Source organism: Lepus europaeus, chromosome 6, assembly GCF_033115175.1.
Source record: "Lepus europaeus isolate LE1 chromosome 6, mLepTim1.pri, whole genome shotgun sequence".
NCBI classification, from domain to species: domain Eukaryota; kingdom Metazoa; phylum Chordata; class Mammalia; order Lagomorpha; family Leporidae; genus Lepus; species Lepus europaeus.
The window spans coordinates 131,816,769-131,836,292 of record NC_084832.1 but is presented as its reverse complement, the minus strand read 5'-3'; the positions used below and the strand labels follow the sequence as shown (position 1 = coordinate 131,836,292).

The following is a 19,524-nucleotide window of genomic DNA, read 5'->3' as shown; positions in this document are numbered from 1 at the left end:
TGCACGCACACACTCGAGTGTCAGCGGCACACGGGGACACGAGCACAGCACCACGTGTCCCTGAGACCCAAGGACCCAACACCTCCGGGTCAGCCACGTGGCCACTGCGCTGGCAAGGACGTCCTGCCTGTCACATGGCCCTGACAGATCCAGAGGGTCTGGTCAGGAAGGCAAGCAGGTGGCACCCCTGTTCCAGGCAAACCCCTTCTTCCTGGGCCCCCCTCCCTGTGCGTGAGTATCCCACCCCTCGTTACAGCTAGGGTGAACGCTCCTCAGACCTTCGGGGCAGGCACTTGGGCACACTTGCTGAAGAAGCTGCTGCACTGGACGCTGGGCCGGGATGGAGGCCACAGGTCGGTGAGACCCAGGCCACCTTGCCCAGGAGCTCTGCGCGCCTCGGTGGACTCACAGCTGCTGTGTGTTTCTCTGTGGCGATCTTACCCCAGCCGCTTCTCATCTCACAATTAACAAAACAAAAACCCTGCTGTCCGGAAAGCTGTAGCACATCCGAGTCCAAGCCCAGCCTTTCCCGGGTCGGGTGCGACTCTGGCGTCTGAACAGTGGGTGTTCAGGCCCCTGCACAACCTGAGGGCGTGTGTCTTCCCCGGCCGGCTGGCTCTGGTGAGGGCCAGTAAGCACCGCCTGTGCTGCCTGGGACTTCTCCCGCCTCCCCTCCCCTGCCCCGGCTCCGGCAGGGAGCCCCTTGGACTTGCCTTTGGTTTGGTGCTGCTGGTCTGAGAGCGGAGCTAAACTGGGATGGACAGTGGACCAGGACGGCTACTGCAGCTGTGAAACTCACTGGTTCTTTGAGAATCTCTGAAATACATCTGGAAGGAGTCAGATCCATCTGTGGAAACCCTCAGAGTTGTTTTAGTAAGTCACTTCCTCGGCAAGCCCCGGCCTTCCTCCCACAGAGCTGCGTTTAGCCACAAGGAGAGGCACCCATCACATGCGGACACCACAGAACCCACAACGACTCTGTGAGGCAAGTTCTTTATTTCATTTCCACATTCGCAGAACGACAGTGAGAACGGGTAGGGAGGCAGAAGTCAGGTTCGGTCACTCCCAGGGGCGGGGCAAGACCACAGGTAACAACAGGAGGATTTGACCGTGCTTCTAGCCTTCCATGGGGCCCCCAAGGCTCAGGCAATCCCAGGCATGAGCAGGGGTCTGGCCAGCATCGGGGCTCTGGGTAGCTGGGGCGCGCCTGCCAGGACGCCTAGGCCGCCCTCTGCAGGGTGTGTAGGGGCCCCGGGGCGGGTTCTGGGGGAAGCCTCTGTGGACCACCAGGGCCTGCCGCTGGACACAGGGTGAAGGGAGGCAGGGTCCAGGCAGCCGGGGACCAAACATCAAGTTGGCTTCCATGGCAAACCTTGGCTGAGTGGGGGAGGGGGTACCTGGGCTGAAACGGAATGGATTCACCTGGAAGGGAGGGTCTGAGCTGAAGTAGGAATCCTGGGGACAGAACAGGAACTGGGGCATCCCTGGGTAAGGAGAGATGGGGCAGGGCGGCGTGGGCAGAAGAGGGGGCCGGAGCGGGAGCAGGGGTGCACGGCTGGGAGGGGCCAGTGGTGGAGCCAGGATGTCCCTGCTGGCTGAGGGCTGCCTCCGGGTGCCACGGCCCCGCCGCCCCCTTGCAGGGCCCTCTCGGACCCACCTGCTTGCAGGGGCGCGGTGGGGCAGCTCCACACCCCAGGCGTCGGCCACGTGCTCCAGCAGCAGGTGCGAGAGGCAGCGGTGGGCACGTGCATCCCAGTGCACCCCGTCGTGGTGCCGGTGCTGTCCCGCGTGGCGGAAGTGGAAGTGCAAGTCAAGCAGGTCAAAGCCGTGCTTCCTGGCCTCAGCGAAGCAGTAGAAGTTGGCTTCGACCAGGCGGGCGCGCAGGGAGGCGGCATCCAGCTGTCCCTCCGGTGGGAGGAAGCGCGCAGTGATCTCCTGGCCCACGGGCATGGCTGTGTTCCAGATCAGCAGGCAGGAGGCGGGAAGCACCTGGCCCAGGTGTGCAAACAGCTTGGCCAGGTTCTCCAGGTAGCTCTGCCCGGACTCAGGGCCGTACCTGGAGAGGTCCCAGAGGCAAGAGTTCATGATGACCAGGTCTGGCGCGTGCTCGCCAGTGCGCAGCTGCTCCAGGACGGCCTCCAGGTACTCGGAGTAGACGCGGGTGAGGAAGTAGAAGCGCACCAGGTGGTGACCCGAGAGGAACTGGCGCACCTCGCGGTATGTGATGCCGTTATGCAGGGTGTCCAGCTGGCCTCCCTGCAGCAGCTTGTCCTGCTCGAAGCTCAGCTCCCCCTTGGCCTTGAGCTGGCTCTGAGTGAGCAAGGAGTCCTTCTGCAGCAGAAGCACCAGGTCTTTGTACACGGCGCGCTGCACCGAGTCACCCAGGATCACCACGAACTTGTTGTGGAGCAGCTGGCGTACCTCGCAGGCCCGCAGGGGCACCATAGCGCCCAGGGTGCCTGGCCTAGTGCCGCCCCTGGTGCACGGTGCGACTTCTGATTGCTAGGACAAAGGAAGAGAGCCACTGCAGTGGGGGCAGGCGCACGGAGGACCCTGGGTGGGGGAGGGGGCGGGGAGCCAGACACCCAGTGGCTGTGGTCAGGCTGCAGTTGAGGCTTGACATTGGCCTTTAGGACCCGACCCCCACCCCTAACGCCTTCCCTGGGACTGGACCGGAGGTGCTGCAGGTGCCACTAGGGTGCCCAGCTGTGGCTGGAGGAGGTTGCTAGATGGCCTTGCAGCAGTTGGGCAGTGAGGGGCGTAAGTAAGGACATAGACAATGCCTGTGGGGGAAAGTTAGGTTGAAGCAGTTAAGCCCTGCAGTGTGGGTGAGGAGGTAACCTTGTTAGGAAATGGGGGGGGGGGGGGGGACGGGCAGCACCGTGCCACCGCCTGCATTGTCAGCATCTCACACCGGCCCCTGCTAATGCGCTTGCAAAAGCATCGGAGGATGGCCCTGGTGGGCGGGGCCCCTGCACCAGTGTGGGAGACCCAGGTAAAGCTCCCAGCTTTGGCCTGGCCCAGCCCCAGCCATTGTAGCCATTTGGGGAGTGAACCAGTGGATGGAAGACCTCTTTTTGTGTCTCCCCTTCTCTAATTCTGCCTTTCAAATAAATAAGTAATAAATGATTTTTTAAGTGCTTCCACCCTATAGTTAGTGCAGTAGAAGGAAGGGCTTTAAAGAAGAAAGGAAGTGCCGCCAGGGGCAGGGTGGTATAGAAGTCGCAGGAGTTGGTTCTTGTTATCAAATGAGAGAGGCAAGGGGCAGATCCCACTGTGCACAGCTCCTCTGTCTCTCACAGAGGCCAAATGACATCTTCATGCTGTTCCTGGGCGCTAGATTGTTTCAAGGCCGAGTCCCTGGCCTGCCCCTTCACCTGCTGTGGGAATGCATCAGGACCGAGCCACCCAGGCGAACGTGGGGTGAGCCTCTCCGAGTGCAGACCTGCAAGGGCCCAGAGGCGACAGGGTTTGGCTCCTGACACAGCTGCTTTAAGGTGCTCTGTTCCTCCCACATCTTCCATGAAGCCCCCTGCTCTGCAGCTCCAACAAAAACCCCAGAGCACCGTGGTGGGGCAGGCGTGCTTGCGGCTGCTGCTCTGCGGTTACCTGCCCTTACCTGCTCCAGGTTAAGTTGTTGCTTCCCTTCACCCTCCAGCCTCGCCCTTGGCGCCAGGGGCAGGCCCAGAAGCACCTGAAGCAAAGTTCTGAGCAGAACAGTGGGGTCACAGATGACGCCCTTGGCCCCTTTTCCTAACTTGAGAAGGACTCAGTGAAAGGCACCAGGGCGCAGAGAGGAGCAGGGCGTGTGCAGGCTCAGAGTGGAGAGACATCCAGCGACCTACGTGCTTCACGGTGCCCTTTGCTTCCTGTCTGAAGCAGAACTTCTCTGTGCCCCCCAGACTGGGACCCAGGTTTCACTTAGGAAGGGAGCACCCTGCACAGTCGGAGAGAGGAGAGAGGAGGTCTCTCGCTGCCGAGGTGATTCTGTAGAAAGACCTGGAGCGGTGCAGCTGGGAGGGGCACGGGCCGAGCCCACCTCCTCTCTGCACTCCTGACAAATAGACTGTGCGCCTTTGTTGTCCCTGTTAATCTACTTTAAAAAAAAGTTTCATTTATTTATTTGAAAGGAAGAGTGACAGAGATGGAGAGACAGAAGGAAATCTTCCATCCTCTGGTTCATGTCTCAAATGCTCACAATAGCCAGGGCTGGGCCAGGCCAAAGCCAGGAGCCAGGACTCCCTCCTGGGCCCTCCCATGGGTAGGTGGTAGGAATTCAAGTGCTTGGCCCATCACTGCTGCCTCCTAGGGTGTGCAGTAGCAGAAAGCTGGATTGGGAGCCAAGGCAGGACTCATTCCCAGACAGTCTGATACGAGATGCAGGCACTCTGTGGTGGCTTAACCCACTGAGCCACAATTGCCTGCTCCAACAGTTTGATTTGCAGCCCTAGGTACTGACTTAAGAGAGCAGAGAAAACCTTTTTCCTTTCCAACACATCATGCGAAATGTTAGAAGTAGTGAAACTCAGGCTGGCGCCGTGGCTCAGTAGGCTAATCCTCCACCTTGCGGCGCCGGCACACCGCCTTGCGGCGCCGGCGCACTGGGTTCTAGTCCCGGTCGGGGCACTGGATCCTGTCCCGGTTGCCCCTCTTCCAGGCCAGCTCTCTGCTGTGGCCCGGGAGGGCAGTGGAGGATGGCCCAAGTCCTTGGGCCCTGCACCCCATGGGAGATCAGGGTAAGCACCTGGCTCCTGCCATCGGAACAGCGCGGTGCGCCGGCCACAGCGCGCCTACCGCGGCGGCCATTGGAGGGTGAACCAACGGCAAAAAGGAAGACCTTTCTCTCTGTCTCCCTCACTGTCCACTCTGCCTGTCAAAAATTAAAAAAAAAAAAAAAAAGAAGTAGTGAAACTCATCTTCAAGAACTTCCAGCTGAGTGTGTTTGAAGCTGCCACCTGTGACTCACATTCATGGTGACTGGTGGCTGGAGAGCCAGCCAGTAGTGCCAGAAATCAAGAGGGAGGGGCGTAGGTCGCCCACCCCCACAGCAGCCTAAAGCCACCCTGGCTTTCTAATGAATTCTAAGCATTTTAATAGGTGTGGGTGAATAGTTATAAGTAAAAGGCATCCTATTAAAATACAAAAATAGATTAAGAGTTTCTTTAGAAAACATTGAAAATACCGACTATTCCCAAAGGATCTTCATTAAGATATTTTTCCCAATAGAAGAAAAATTTGAAACATTTAGCTCATTGTGGTGCAGTAAAATTCACAAAATCAAGCATTGTTTAGACTCATCACTTACTAAGCATCGACTGTGTGCTCCACATGAGGAGCACAGAGCTGGGTAAGACCTGCTCAGAAACACTCACTGACGCGATGACACAGTAGCCACTGGCGGCTCCCAGGTGCACAAACAGAAGGGGAAACACTTCCCTGCTCTCAGACCTGCTGACCCAGCGCCAGCACTGCCCCCGGGGCATCAACAGAGCCCTTTGTTTACAAGGTCCACATTCCCTCTGGGGGCGGGGCAGTGCCCTTGATTGTCTTGATTGGGCGGAAGTGAGTTCAGGTTGCCTTGCAGCCTGGACACACAGCACCTCAGAGGCACCCATTCCCACCGCTGGAGCCAGGCCACTGGACTGGGCTCCCAGCTCTGCTACCTGACAGCTGTTTGACTTTGGCTGTTGCTTAGTCTTTGGGGGCCTCAGCTTCTATCATCTGTGAAGTGGGACTGGCAGTAGGCTGGAAGGTAGGCTTAAGTGCACAGTTCAGACTACCACTGAGCATGCACCAGAGCACCAGGTCACTCGTGTGCAAGAGGGATGGCCATGATCGTGCTGCTGTCAGCCCAGTGGGGTTCCCTGTAGATCAAATGAGACCCTGCAGACTACACAGGCATTTAACACTGCTCCACCTCACTCACTGTTCCCTTCCACAGGCCCGGTCGGGTGGGGGTGGGTGCTAAGCTTGCCTCCCAGGTCTGGCTCTAAAGGGTCTTTGGAGCGCCACTGCCTGCCCAGAACAGGTGGTCATGTGTACCTGGTGGGGTAACAGTGATTCCTGTGTGTATATGTATCTACCTCACCCCCTACCTTAATTCAGGCAGAATAAACTTGGTCCCCCCAGGGGAGCCTGACCCACCCCTGTACTGCCCCGGGGCTGAGAAGAGGGAGGGAAGATGCCTGGGAGAAGCTGAAGCCCAGAGGAGATTCCTGACCTTCTGCATAGAGGTGGCAGGGTTAGACATTCCCACCCCAGTCGGCACTCCCTGCAGTCAGGAAAACAGCACACATGCTCCACCCCCAGTCCCCACACCCTGGGCAGCCAGGCATCAGGGCAGCTGTCTGTAAGTCACCCCGGTGAGCAGCCTGGAAGCAGTTGTGGACCTTAACAGCCCAACGGGAAAGCTATGGAGCAGTGCATGGAAGGAGGCTCACGGAGAACCCAGCAGTTTCTTTTGGTGCCAAAAAATGGTCACAATCCATAGGTTTGCTTTTTTTTTTTTTTTTTTTTTGATAATACATATTTTCCATGGACTTTTGAAGACCCTACATACCTGAGAGGTAACTTGCACAGAAACAAAAGATAGCCTATGGTCGTTTATTCTAAATGCCTCACTTGAAACAGTTTTTCCCAAATGTGCATACAGCAGAACTGTGATGCCCATCAAGAGCAGTCAGAGCGCGCTCACAGAACTCCCCAGCCAGTGTTTGCAGCACTCTGGCTCGCTGGAATGAAAGCTATGGGGAGGTGGGCCCGCTGCGGCAGCTCCCCTGCTGGGTTCCAGAGAGGCGGAAGGGAGCGACCCCCCCCCCCAGGAGGGGGTGCCGCCCAGACCAGGCCTCCTTCCACCTGGAGCACGGCGAGCCCTTGCCGCTGCACCCAGCCCCGTGCTGACCTACCTCGGTCGTGAAGCCGGGTGCTTGCCCCGCTCTCGCTGGCTGGCTACAGGCGGCACCTTCCGCGTCGTCTCCCCTCTCCTGGCCTTGGCTCTCTCCTTCCAGCGTTAAACACATTCTCACTCTTGCTCCACCTCCAGGACAGGCCTATCGTCCACCTCGCTTCAAGGCCACATTTCTAGGGAGCTGTCGGCCCTGGCTGGGTCCTGGTCCTCTCCTCCTACTCACCCCTTTTGCTTTATCGTGTTTGTGTGTAAATCACTGGCGGTTTCCTTGCTTCTGCTTTCCAAGGTCATCGGGGGGCTTAGGGCAGCTCTGCCCTGGTGCGGTGCCCCCGGCACCCTCTTTCCCTGGAAATCCCCACAGGCTGGTCTTCAGGGCCTGCTGTGGGGCTGCTCTCCACAGCCACATCCTGACCCCCAGGTCACCCACGTAGCTCTGGCGGGGCGCCTGGCTCCCAGCCTGAATTTGAATGGCACCCCTCCCCCAGCACCCCAGTCTGGAGGGGACAATGGGCCATCCCTTATCAGGGTCTATTTGTATGTAGATGACTCAGAAGTGGGGAGGAGAAAGCTAGTCCAGGGAGGGCCCAGGAGTCAGCCTCAGGCTTTCCCTTTGGCCCCAGCAGCCTCTAGACCAGAGAATCCCGTCAACAAAACACGCTGGGCCTGAGCGTGCTCTAGCCCAGACCTGGCCTTGGGTTCTGGAGGGTTCCTGGTGCTTAGGATAAGCTCTGTGGGGGAGGAGGTGGGGAGGAGTGGCCACCTAGGCCTCAGTGACTTCTGGGTCCAACACCCACTTGCCCTCCCATCCAGCCCTGGCTGAATTCCTCAGTAAATTCCGGCCTGATCTTTGAACAGTCGCCCTGAAGGCAAACACCAGAGGTCTTCACAAAGCTTGCAGAAATGGGTAGTGTGAGAAATCTGCTTGGATTTCAGAATAGTCTGGCGCCATGCTCTGTCTGGAGCACACTTGTGTTAAGCACGGATGGCGGGGCGCCGGCCGCGGTCCCGCCATGCTGTGTGGTCAACGGCAGCGCTGGCCCCGACATGTGCCTGGTAGGAACAAGCCTGTGTGGCAATACTCGGTTCCTTGTGGCTGCGGTGTGAGAACCCTGAATCCACGCCGATCCGAGACATCTCCCCCCACTCCTCCCTGGCGTCAGGAACACAAAACACAGAGGCACAGTGTTCCTGGAGAGCCTCGCCATCCCCACGACTGCCCAGCTATAAATCAGGCAGGTCTGGGAAGCATCTGTGCCTCTCTGTTCCCACTGCCGCCCCAGATACAGACCAGGCAGCCCTGGGGACTCCCTGTGTCAGAAACATCTCTGTCAGCCCCGCATGGCACCTCCCTCATGCGACTTCCCTGTAAACCCCAGCCCTACAGGCATCCCACCTCCCCTCATGCGAGTTCCCTATGAACCCCAGCCCTACAGGCATCCCACCTCCCATGATGCCAGTTCCCTATGAACCCCAGCCCTACAGGCATCCCTCCTCCCCTCATGCGAGTTCCCTATGAACCCCAGCCCTACAGGCATCCCACCTCCTATGCCAGTTCCCTATGAACCCCAGCCCTACAGGTATCCCTCCTCCCCTCATGCAAGTTCCCTATAAATCCCCAGCCCTGCACGCATCCCACCTCCCCTCATACAAGTTCCCTATAAAACCCCAGCCCCTCTCCCTCGAGGCTGCTCCCGGCAGTTCTTTGCCCTGAGAACCATTTCCTTGCTCGGTGTGGTCTTGGTTGTCCCGGGGCGCGGTTTAAAACCCTGATGTGTGGTGTTTGGGACCTGTGCTTTCTGGGCAGCTGGCAGGGGTAAGGATGTTACAATACATTTTGGGAAGCTGAGCCTGGAGACCAGTTTCACCCGTTTTAGGTTTTTATGGATTTGTTTTCCTTTTCAAAAATTTATCTTAATCCTAAAAAAATGTCTTAGTCTTGATTAAATCTTTATTTCTAAAAGGCATGATTTTTCTCTTACCTGTTTTCTCAGATAAAACCTTGTGTTCCTTGGGTTGCTGGCAGGGCTGGCTAAAGCTGCCAGGGCCAGCAGGGGAGTGTGCCGGGGGAGGGGCTGTCTCAGACTCACTGACTGTCCCCAGTCCCGTCCCCTGGTGAGGCTCAGGCCTTCCAAGGGCTGGCTTGAAAGGGCAAGGCAGCCGGAGCTCTGGCCCAGGTCCCCCCAGCCCTTCTCAGCCCAAAGCCTGACAAATGATAAGAGTTGGCACCCGTGGAGCAGTGGACCCTGGGCCCACTGAACTCCCCACAGCAAATGGCAGGTGAGGGAGCCACCTTGGTGTGTTTCCTTAATCCTGCCCCAAACAGCAAGGCCCCGCTAGGTTAGGTCCTCACCCGTGGCCACAGACAAACAAGGTAGAAAGAGAAGGTGCAGTGACCAGTGACGTGGCCCGGGCTGGGTCAGTCTCCATCCCTCTGCACGAGAGAAACAGCCCCAGATTATGAAACAGCTTAAAATGCATGCTGTTGTATCACTTGTCGCACTAACACTGTGTGGTACCTGACTTCATGTGGAAAAATGGTTCTGACTTGAAAATGAGATTTCCAGAGCCTCGGTGCCCACCCATGCTGCACAGGGGGCTGGCAGGCGGGCTGCCTCCCCACCTGCCCCACAGCTGGGAAGGCAGGAGGCACCCGGCCCAGGTGAGGGGGGAACAGGCGCAAAGCCACACCTTTCCCAGGCATGGCCTCTCTGCCAGGAGCTCTAGTGGGCTCAGCTCCACCCCTACCCTCAGGGCACCAAACAGGTCAGAAGTCCAGCTCCAGCTAATTGTGGGAGCCTGAGGGGAAGGCTGGGTCCTCAGTGCTGGGGGGGGCGGGGGGGGGATGAGCTGGGGGACCGAATGAGGTGTTCAACCATGCTGCTGTTATTAATAACTCCCATATGCCTGTTAAGAGCCCTAAGAACCAGGTACTCTGTTGTTCTTCATTTTACACGTTCGGAAATGAAAGTTAAGAGGTTGAGTAATCTGCCCGAGGGCACTTATTTCCAGAGAGCGGGGGCTGGAGCTCACACTGGCACCCCATTACATCCTCTCCCAGGTCACAGCTGCACTGGCTGTTTCCTTACTGCCCAGGGCTGGGAGCCTGGGCGTGCGTCCCCAGAAAGGCTAGCCGGAAAAGCAAAGTGCAGTCTGAAACAACAGCTGGGAAGTACTTACTCCAGGATGCGCCTGGCAGTTGTCCTCTGTGGGCTCGCAGGTGCAAGGCGGTGGTGTCTGCCAGGAGATGCCACTTCTGGGGGCACCGGGGCAGATGACCGAGTCGGCGCTGGCTCTCTTGCTTTAGGAAGCAGAGGGAAACAACCAAGGTGGAGCAGCAAGTGAGCAGACGGCGCCTTCCTGGAGTCCAGCTTTGAACTTGTTCTGCAGTATTTGGGTGTCACTCAGATGGACTCTTCCTTTGTTCAGACCCTGAGCTCTTGGTGGGGGCCTCCCAAGGGGAGGAGGGAGAGCTCCCCTTTTCTAATTCAGATGTGGTAGCAGTGACCCCACACTGCTGTGCAAACAAACCACTTCCAAATCCTTCAACCTGCTCCTCACCGCTGCCCCATCCACTGGAGGAGACAGGCCCGAACCTGCCCCGGGAACTCAGGCCTGCATACCAGCCAGCCCTCAGGTCACACAGCAAGGGGCAGAGCCGGGAATGACCCTCCTGCCGGGAATGGGAGGGGCCGAGCTGTGGGGAGAGGGTTTCTGGTCGGTGTAGATAAGTGCGGCCTCCTCCCCTCCCCTCCAAATACCTTCTGCAGGCCCGAGAAGGAGGAAATGAATCAAATGAGGAAATGAAGGCTTGAAGAAGTTTTTCTCAGAACAGTGAGCCTCCTGTGGTTGTTTTCTTAACACATCAGGACAGAACGTTTCCCGCAAGACACAAAGGCACAGAAGAGCCCAGCACAGGAGGGCCAGGTCCACAGCAGTCCTGCTCTGCACGGCTCAGGTTGTGCCCTGATCTCTTGATTTTCTTAACACAGCTCAGCTAGAGCAAGCTGGCCTCTGAAGTGACCTGCCCACTGTATGGCTTGACAGCTGGCACCTTATTTTCGTCCTCTGGCCAATGGACATCCATCCAGGGTTTTAATGAAGTTATCACGGTGTCTCAAGGCAGAGCTTCAATCCAGAATGCAACTGGTAACTTCAGTGTCTTAAAATTCAGTGCAGTATGGCGCAGTGGGTTGAGCTGCCGTCCACAGTGCCAGCACCCCTATGGGTGCCAGTTCAAGTCCCAGCTGCTCCAATTCTAACCCAGCTCCCTGGTAATGTGCCTGGGCCCTTGCACCTGCAACGGGAGACCTGGATGAAGCTCCTGGCTTTGCCCTGGCCATTCTGGGCATTTGGGGTATGAACCAGCAGGTGGAAGATCTCTGTCTCTCCTACTCTCTTTGTAATTCTTTAAAATAAAGTTTTTTTTTTAAAGAGACTTATTTATTTTATTTGAAAGTGAGACTTACACAGAGAGAGAAGGAGAGGCATAGAGAGAAAGGTCTTCCATCTGCTGGTTCACTCCCCAGATGGCCGCAATGGCAGAGCTACACTCACTGATCCGAAGGCAGGAGCCAGGAGCTTTTTCCAGGTCTCCCACATGGGTGCAGGGGCCCAAGGACTTGGGCCATCTTCTACTGCTTTCCCAGGCCATAGCAGAGTTGGATCAGAAATGGAGCAGCTGGGACTCGAACCGCCGCCCTTATGGGATGGTGGCATTGCATGCAGCAGCTTTACCCACTACTCCACGGTGCCGGCCCCAATAATTTTTTTTTTTTTTTGAAAAAATAATTCAGAGTAGTGTGCTAATGGAATTGGAAACCCGCCATTGATTGTAGCAGCTGTGTAAGTGGTCTGCAAGGCTGTCCATTTCTCTGCACAGCGGGCAGAGCAGAGCAACCAGCAGAGGTGGACAAGGCCAGAGAGCAGAGGAGCGGGCACTGCAAACCAAAACAGAACTGCCAGTGTCTCCTGCTGCCTAGACCTACTGGGATCTGCCTGGACAGCGGTGGCTGCTGCCCTGTGCGCCAGGGCTGGTGAGTTGTCTCTTAACACAAAGGGCTTTTCCTGCAAAGGTCATAGCCCTTGACGCGCGAGAGCCTCTCTGCCCACTGACACTGTACCCCGGGCGGGCAGGGGGAAACTGTCACTGTTGTTTCTCACTTGTGCTTGAGGGTCCGTCCTGCGCCTGGTGGTTTGACCCCAGCCCTTGAAGCTGTGCCCTTGTCTTCTCAGCTGTTCTTCCTGAGCCTCCCATGCAGGTACCGCGCCCCTAAGCACTCCCGGTCCCTGAGCCTCAGTGGACAGCGCTTCCCAAAGTGTCCCAGGCGTGCCGACGTCTGTGATGGTGCTATCACAGCTCCCCAGGATGGGGCAGCAAGCCTAGTGACCACAGCGTCCCCCTGGAGGGCACTGGGGAGGACATGGAGGCCGTGTGCGGGTGCTGGGAAGATGGCAGCCGTCACTGCAGGGAGCGGGGTCCCAGAGAACCGGGCAGCGGGATGTGCGGGCCTGGGTCGGGAGATGCGCGCCGTCTATGCTTTCCCTCAGTCAGTAACTGTGACAGGCAGGGCTCTGGGCTGCGACACAAGCAGAACATTGCAGGCCCTGCACTTGGAGGAGCAGGCAGAGTTCAGAAACAACTTAAATGGCAGCCTAGCCCAGAGCGAAGGTGCCGCAGTTGCTGCTGGTGGGAGGCTAGGGGCCACAGCATGGGCCGAAAGTGCCGGGGAGCCAGGGCTGAGCCGAGCTGCTGGAGCTGGGTTGGGGGCACCAGTGACTTGGAGCTGGCAAAAGCAGGCTGTAGAACAGCCAAGGGAGGAGCGGGTATGGGCCACCCTCTGAGGGCGAGCTCGAGCAGGAACTTGGCTGCCCAGACCACGAGCTGGCCTCAGGGGTAGAAACGGCACCACCGCCAGGAGGTTGGACATTGTGGGGGCCAGGGCCCGCAAAGGGGCTTTGAAGGTGAGGGCCCACTCCGGGAGGCGCCGGGGTTTGGGCCTGGGCCATGGGAAGGGGCGGAGACCCCGGAGGAGGAGTGGGGTCTGGCCAGGCCGCTCACCTGCTCAGCTGAGATGCAGGGGTGCGGATGGGGGAGAGGCCCGGCCTGGAGAGTCCACTTGTTTTTTTTTGTTTGTTTGTTTTTTTGTTTTTGTTTTTTGACAGGATAGTGAGAGAGAGAGAGAGAGAGAGAGAGAGAGAGAGAAAGGTCTTCCTTTTTGCCATTGGTTCACCCTCCAATATGGCCGCTGCGGCCGGTGCATCTCGCTGATCCGAAGCCAGGAGCCAGGTGCTTCTCCTGGTCTCCCATGTGGGTGCAGGGCCCAAGCACTTGGGCCATCCTCCACTGCCTTCCTGGGCCATAGCAGAGAGCTGGCCTGGAAGAGGGGCAACTGGGATAGAATCCGGTGCTCCGACCGGGACTAGAACCCGGTGTGCCAGCGCCGCAAGGCGGAGGATTAGCCTGTTAAGCCATGGCGCCGGCCTAGTCCACTTGGGTTTGACGCTGGGTTGGGTCGGAGTACTGAGCCTAGGGTGCCCAGGGCAGGAGTAGCTGTGCAGGCCTGGGGAGGAGAGGGAACGACACGGGAGACAGAGAGGGCGGCCCTGAGGAGACTGAGCAGGCACAGGGCCTTGGAGCTCCCGTGGTGTCGTGGAGCAGGACCCGATGCGGCTGGAGAAAGGGGGGTGGGGAGGGCTGGGGTCCTGGCACTGCTGTGCTGCCGAGCCTCTCTGAGTGTTGAGTTATGTTGCATGGGGCCACAGGACACCAGAGGGGTGGTTTGTTGTCCCTGTCAGTCATGTGTGCAAGAAAACTGATCAGGATTGTGTTTTGCCATTTGGATTTTATCAGTGTACATTAATAGGCTTTTAGAAATTAACAGCTTACTTATGGGCAGGCGCTGTGGCGCAGGAAGTTAACGCCCTGGCCTGAAGCGTTGACATTCCATATGGGCACCGGTTATAGTCCCGGCTGCTCCACTTTCGATCCAGCTCTCTGCTGTGGCCTGGGAAAGCAGTGAAAGATGACCCAAGTCCTTGGGCCCCTGCACCCACGTGGGAGACCAGGAAGAGGCTCCTGGCTCCTGATTTCGGATCGGCGCAGCTCCGGCCATTGTGGCCAACTGGGGAGTGAACCATCGGATGGAGGACCTCCCTCTCTCCTCTCTCTGTGTAAGTCTCACTTTCAAATAAATAAATAAATCTTAAAAAAAAAAAAAAGTTTACTTAGTCATTTTTTTTTTTTTAAGATTTATTTATTTGAAAGGAAGAGTGATAGAAATGGAGGAGGAGACAGAGAAAGATTTTCCATCCACAGATTCAGTCTCCAAATAGCCATGGTGGCTGGAGCTAGGCAAGGAGGAAACCAGGAATCGAATTCCACCTGGCTCTCCCACATGGGTGCAGGGGTCCCAGCACCTGGGCCGTCCTCTGCTGTTTTCCCAGATGCATTAGCAGGGGGCTGGATTGGCAGTGGAGCAGCTGGGACTCCAGCTGGCAGTGGGGGATGGGTTGCCGGTGTTGTAAGTGGTAGCTTCACCTGCTGCACCACAGTGCTGGCTCCCATGAATTTTTTTTGAAGCTAAACTCTTTAAAGCCAGATGTTTTACTGGGGGAGTAAGAAGTATTGTGAGCATAAGGAAAAAAATAACATTCCTTTTTTTAAAAAAAAAAAAAGATTATTTAATTTATTTGAGAGAGTTACAGAGAGAGGCAGAGACAGAGAGAGAGATCTTCCATCTGCTGGTTCACTCCCCAATTGACCGCAACGGCTGGAGCTGTGCAGATTCGAAGCCAGGAGCTACTTCCAGGTCTCCCACATGGGTGCAGAGGCCCAAAGACTTGGGCCATCTTCTCCTGCTTTCCCAGGCCATAGCAGAGAGCTGGATCGGAAGAGAAGCAGCCAAGACTAGAACCGGTGCCCATATGGGATGCTGGCGCCGCAGGCGGAGGATTAACCTACTGCGCCACAGCGCTGGCCCCAAAAATAACATTCCTTTAATACCACAAGATCTTTAATAGTTCTGGCAACATATTAATTTCAACATATCTGTCTATAAGCCATTATCATTTTTCCACATTTTTTTGTTCACATTTTTCTATTTCAAGAAACGTGGTTATTTTTCTTATCTTCTTGGAATGGAGTACTCTAAAGTGTGCCAGAAATGAACTCACATATTTACTTATAAGTGTATTTATTTTAGTCTACTAGTGTCTGTCTGTGTTCAGATCTATGCCGGGCTACTTTCTAAGAAAGGACCAAATTTGGTAAATCACAACACAATATGTTTCTTCTCTGCCTGTTTGAGTCTTTCTATCTTTGGTGGTTTCTCTTTAAAGCAAGGCGCTTAGCACTTTAAGCCACACATGAAGAATGAGTAATTTATTTTACTTGGGACAAAAATCTTCCCCGATTGAGGCTCTGGGGCTGGCATTAGAGCGCAATGACTTAAACCACCACCTGGGATGCCCGCACCCCACAGACTGGTGGTTTGTGTCCCAGCTGCTCCACCTCCATTTCCACTGCAGCTCCCAGCTAACGCGCCTGGGAAAGCAGTGGCAGAAGATGCAAGTGCTCAGACCCCTGCTACCGACGTGGGAGACCCAGACGGTGTTCCTGGCTCCTGGCGTTGGCCTGGCCCAGCCCTGGCTGTTGAGGGCATTTGAGGAGTGAATCAGCAGATGGACGATTGTCTGTAGATCTGCCTTTAAAACAAATAAGTACAGAGATCTCGAAAATTAGCAAAAAGCTACCTTCCGAGAGCTGGGTTTGGTGACAGAGCGGGGTCTGCCTGTGGCATAGTAGCAGAGCTTGGTGCTGCGTCACCCAGGGCCACGGTTGGATGAGAAGGTAGACATCCCATTCTGTCCGTATTTCTTGAACTTTCCCACCAACCTGCTCAGCAGTTATCTTTTGCTGCTCCAGTATAGCTTAGTAGCTCGGAGCATGGCCTTTGGTGGCAAAAAAGTTGAGTTTGGAGTTCTGTGTTCTTAACCTACCAGCTCTGGGACTTGGGAAGGGCACTGAGCCCTGCTGGGCCCGCTTCCATTGAGACTAACTGTGCAAGGTGCTAGGTAGAGTGCTGGTGAACTCAGTCTGTTCTAGGAGTCAGGTTCATCCATCCACACTGCAGTCATGTTGTGGGGTACCAGATCCCCAGTATTAGAGAATTCAAGGCAGAGATGCAGGTAGGGAGTAAGAAGAGAGCAGGGTTTATCTGAGGAGATGGAAGGTACAGCACAGCTTCAGGAGTCAATGTGGGTTGCCGCTCCCAATGAGGAACGGAGTGGTGGCCGCTGCCGCTGCCAGTGTTAGGGTTCCCCCTTCGATGGGCTGGGGATGGTGCCCCAACGCACATACACCTTAGGGAGGGCTTCGGTGCAAGTACTGGTCACCACTTGACTTTCTCTGACATACATTTAAGTAGGCAAAGGTGGAGGAGGGGCTTCCACTTCCCAGTGTCTGGTGTCTGGCGTGTGGGTCCCTGTGACTGCGGCTCCGAGTCATCCTCCGAGATTCTGCCTTCACAGTCGTGACTGCTCGGTGTCCACCTTGTGGACCCATGGGGATCACAACGAAAGACAGACTTGTGTATTTCTCAGATGTGCATTCACTCTGGGTGGGGTGTGCTGGTTGAGTCAGGAGATTGTTCTAAAACATGACAGCATAGCTAAGCATGAAGAAGTGTTTGCTGCTGGCTGAATAAGCTATGGCTTTGCAAGGATCCTGTTTCAAGTAAATTCTAAACCAGCAGCCTTGTTCTTCCCCAAGCCCATTCCTCCCCTTGTTAAATGGAATCCACATCAAACCTGGGGGTCACTGTGACCCCTCCCCTTCACCTGCCTGGCCCGCCCTGGCCCGCCCACCCTGGCCCACCCTGCTGCTCTGGATGCACCTTGACGTGCTGTCTTTGCTTCCTCTCACCTGTTCTCCGTTCTGAGGTGCAGGTGCGGTCATCTCACTTCCTTCGGGCCAATCGTAACCTGCCAAATCTGGCCAGCGTGTCTGAGGACATGGCCTTCTGCCTCTGGTGGGTGCAGTTGCCACGGCCACAGCGGGAGTTCCCACACGGAGGGAGGGGTCAGATCAAGCCTCTGGGCCCTGCACTAAGAGGAAGAAGGGGCTGGGTGCTCCCTGTTGAGTGACAGCTCCTCAGTGGGGGCTGGGGTGAGGTCCGGGCGTCGTCTCCCTGCAGCTGATGAGCGCCAGTCCTGGCTCTCAGAGGAGCCCTCCTGATCTCTGCGGCCCAGCACGGACACTGTCCGGCGGTTTGTGGAGGTTTGGGACAAAGACGTGAGCTGACCTCACCCTTCTGTGGCCTTCTGGTCAAGTCCCCTTCATTTTCTTGGTGCTTTCGCCACAGGGCTCTACGAGGGCCCGGAGAGGCTTCCCTGAGGCCCTGGGTGGAAACCACGAGAGCAGTCCCACCCGCTGCCCTCCTGCAAAGGTTCTGGAAGTGCCAGGCAGTTGGTCCCAGTGTCGGGTGGATGTCTGTCAGGGTCCCTGCCGTGCAGGGCCTGTGTGCTTCTGCGGAGGGCAGGTGCAATCTGGGCTGTCCAGTCCCCACTTACTTATGTTTTGGGTACAGAATGGCAAGAAAATAACGCAGCGCCTGCTACTGTTTCCTCACCCCCCTTCAACATGCAAGGCCCTCGCAAACCTGGGGTTTTGTGTTATCAGTTCCCATAAAGAGAGGCCGAAGAGAATGAGCAAGTCATTATCCCTGTCCCACAACCGCAGGGATCTCCAGGAGGGAGGCAGGAGAGCGGTGTCAGGCTGGCGTCTGCCCCGTGCTGACCATGTCTGCCTCTTTCTCCCTGCTTTCTTCCCTTCAATGTTTTCCTCTTTTTTGTTAAAAAAAAAAAAAGCCCTTGGCTACACTAGCTTAGGATTATCGCATTGACACAGAATCTTGGTAACAGAGAAAATTAAATTACTTGAGTGGGAACTGAGCTGGGACAGCTGATTTTTTATGTGTAGAAAGTCTGGGGGCCGCTGTTGTGGTGTAGTGGGTAAAATTGCCCCTGTCACCAGCATGCAGTATGTGCTGGCTCAAGTCCCAGCTGACCCAGCTCCCTGCTAATGGCCTGGGAAAAGCAGTGAAAGATGGTCCAAGTATTTGGGCTCCTGCCACCCACATCGGGAGATGCAGATGAAGCTCCTGGCTCCTGGCTCTGGCCTGGCCTAGCCCCAGCTGTTGTGGCCATCTAGGGAGTGAACTAGCAAGATGGAAGGGGTCTCTCTCTCTTTCTCTCTCTTTCTCCCCATCTACCTCCCTTCCTCTCTCTCTCTCTTTCAAATAAATAAATTTAAAAAAAAAAAAAAACTTACATGCATAACCACTGTATACACAGATTTGTTGCTTACCTGGAGAGAAATGTTGGGTTTAGCTGTAGAAGTCAGTTTTTGTGTGGACAATGAGGCAGGCAGGTTAGGAGAGCAGTTGTGAGCCACCCGGAACCTTCCCTTTTAGACACAGACCTGCCTGTCTGGCAGGTACAGGAAACCAGAGCACACTGGGCCTGGGAGCGGACCCAGAGTCGAGGATGCACCCCAGAACAGCCAGTGTCTTTGAGAGCTGGAGGGGTTGTCACATCTGGGGACCGCGGTGAGCCATGTGAGGGGTATAGAGGAGACAGCTGGGTTCTGTTCCTTGTACAACTGTGTAGTGCGTATTAAACACGGAAGAATTGTCCTGCCTCCAAGAAATGTGCATTTCTTTCTTGAAATAATTCTCCTTTTTTTATAAAAAATATTTGTTTATTGAGCTATTGGGGCTGGTGCTGTGGCACAGTGGGATCAGCTGCTGCTTGCAATGCTCACATGCTGTATCAGGATACCAGTTCAAGTCTTAGTGAGTCCACTTCCAGTCCAGCTCCCTGCTGGACTGTATTAACCTCGGAAGTCAGCAGAAGGTAGCCCAGGGCCCCTGCCACCCAGGTGGGAGATCTGGAGGGAGTGCCTGTCTCCTGGCTTCAGTCTGACCAAGGCCTAGCCATTTGCGGAGTGAACCAGTGGGTGGAAGACTCCCCCAACTCTTTCTCTATCTTTCAAATAAATAAGCAGGGGCCGGCTCTGTAGTGTAGTGGCCTGAAGTGCCAGCATCCCATATGGGTGCCGGTTCGAGACCCAGCTGCTCCACTTCTGATCCAGCTCTCTGCTATGGCCTGGGAAAGCAGTGGAAGATGACCCAAGTGCTTGGGCCCCTGCATCCACATAGGAGGCCCAGAAGAAGCTCCTGGCTCGTGGCTTCAGATCGGCACAGCTCCGGCCATTGCGGCCAATTGGCGAGTGAACCAGCAGATGGAAGACCTCTCTCTCTCTGCCTCTCCTCTCTTTGTGTAAGTCTCACTTTCAAATAAATAAATAAATCTTAAAAAAAAAAAAAACCTAATAAATAAGCAACCAGAAAGTTTTATTTATTTGGAAGACAGAGACAGAGACAAAGATATCTTTGATCCACTGGTTCACTTTCCAAGTGCCTGAAGCAACCAGGGCTGGGCCAGACCAAAACCAGGAGGCACAGACTAACCAGGTCTCATGTGAGTGGCAGGGACTCAAGTATTTGGGCCATCGCCTAATGCCTCTCAGGTGCTTTTGCCGGAAGCTGGATCAGAAG

The 19,524-nt window shown here is 55.9% G+C and overlaps 1 protein-coding gene across 1 annotated transcript; it reads right to left on the bottom strand.

The window, feature by feature from the left end:
* Positions 1-1,116: 1,116 nt before the first annotated feature.
* PCED1B (PC-esterase domain containing 1B) lies at positions 1,117-2,445 on the bottom strand. Its single transcript, XM_062195240.1, has one exon. It carries the CDS (start codon positions 2,443-2,445, stop codon positions 1,117-1,119), a length of 1,329 nt encoding a protein of 442 aa, XP_062051224.1.
* Positions 2,446-19,524: the final 17,079 nt, after the last annotated feature.

Bases quoted from the DNA above. Each gene is read 5' to 3' on its own strand.
- PCED1B (XM_062195240.1), bottom strand. From the start codon at position 2,445: ATGGTGCCCCTGCGGGCCTGCGAGGTACGCCAGCTGCTCCACAACAAG.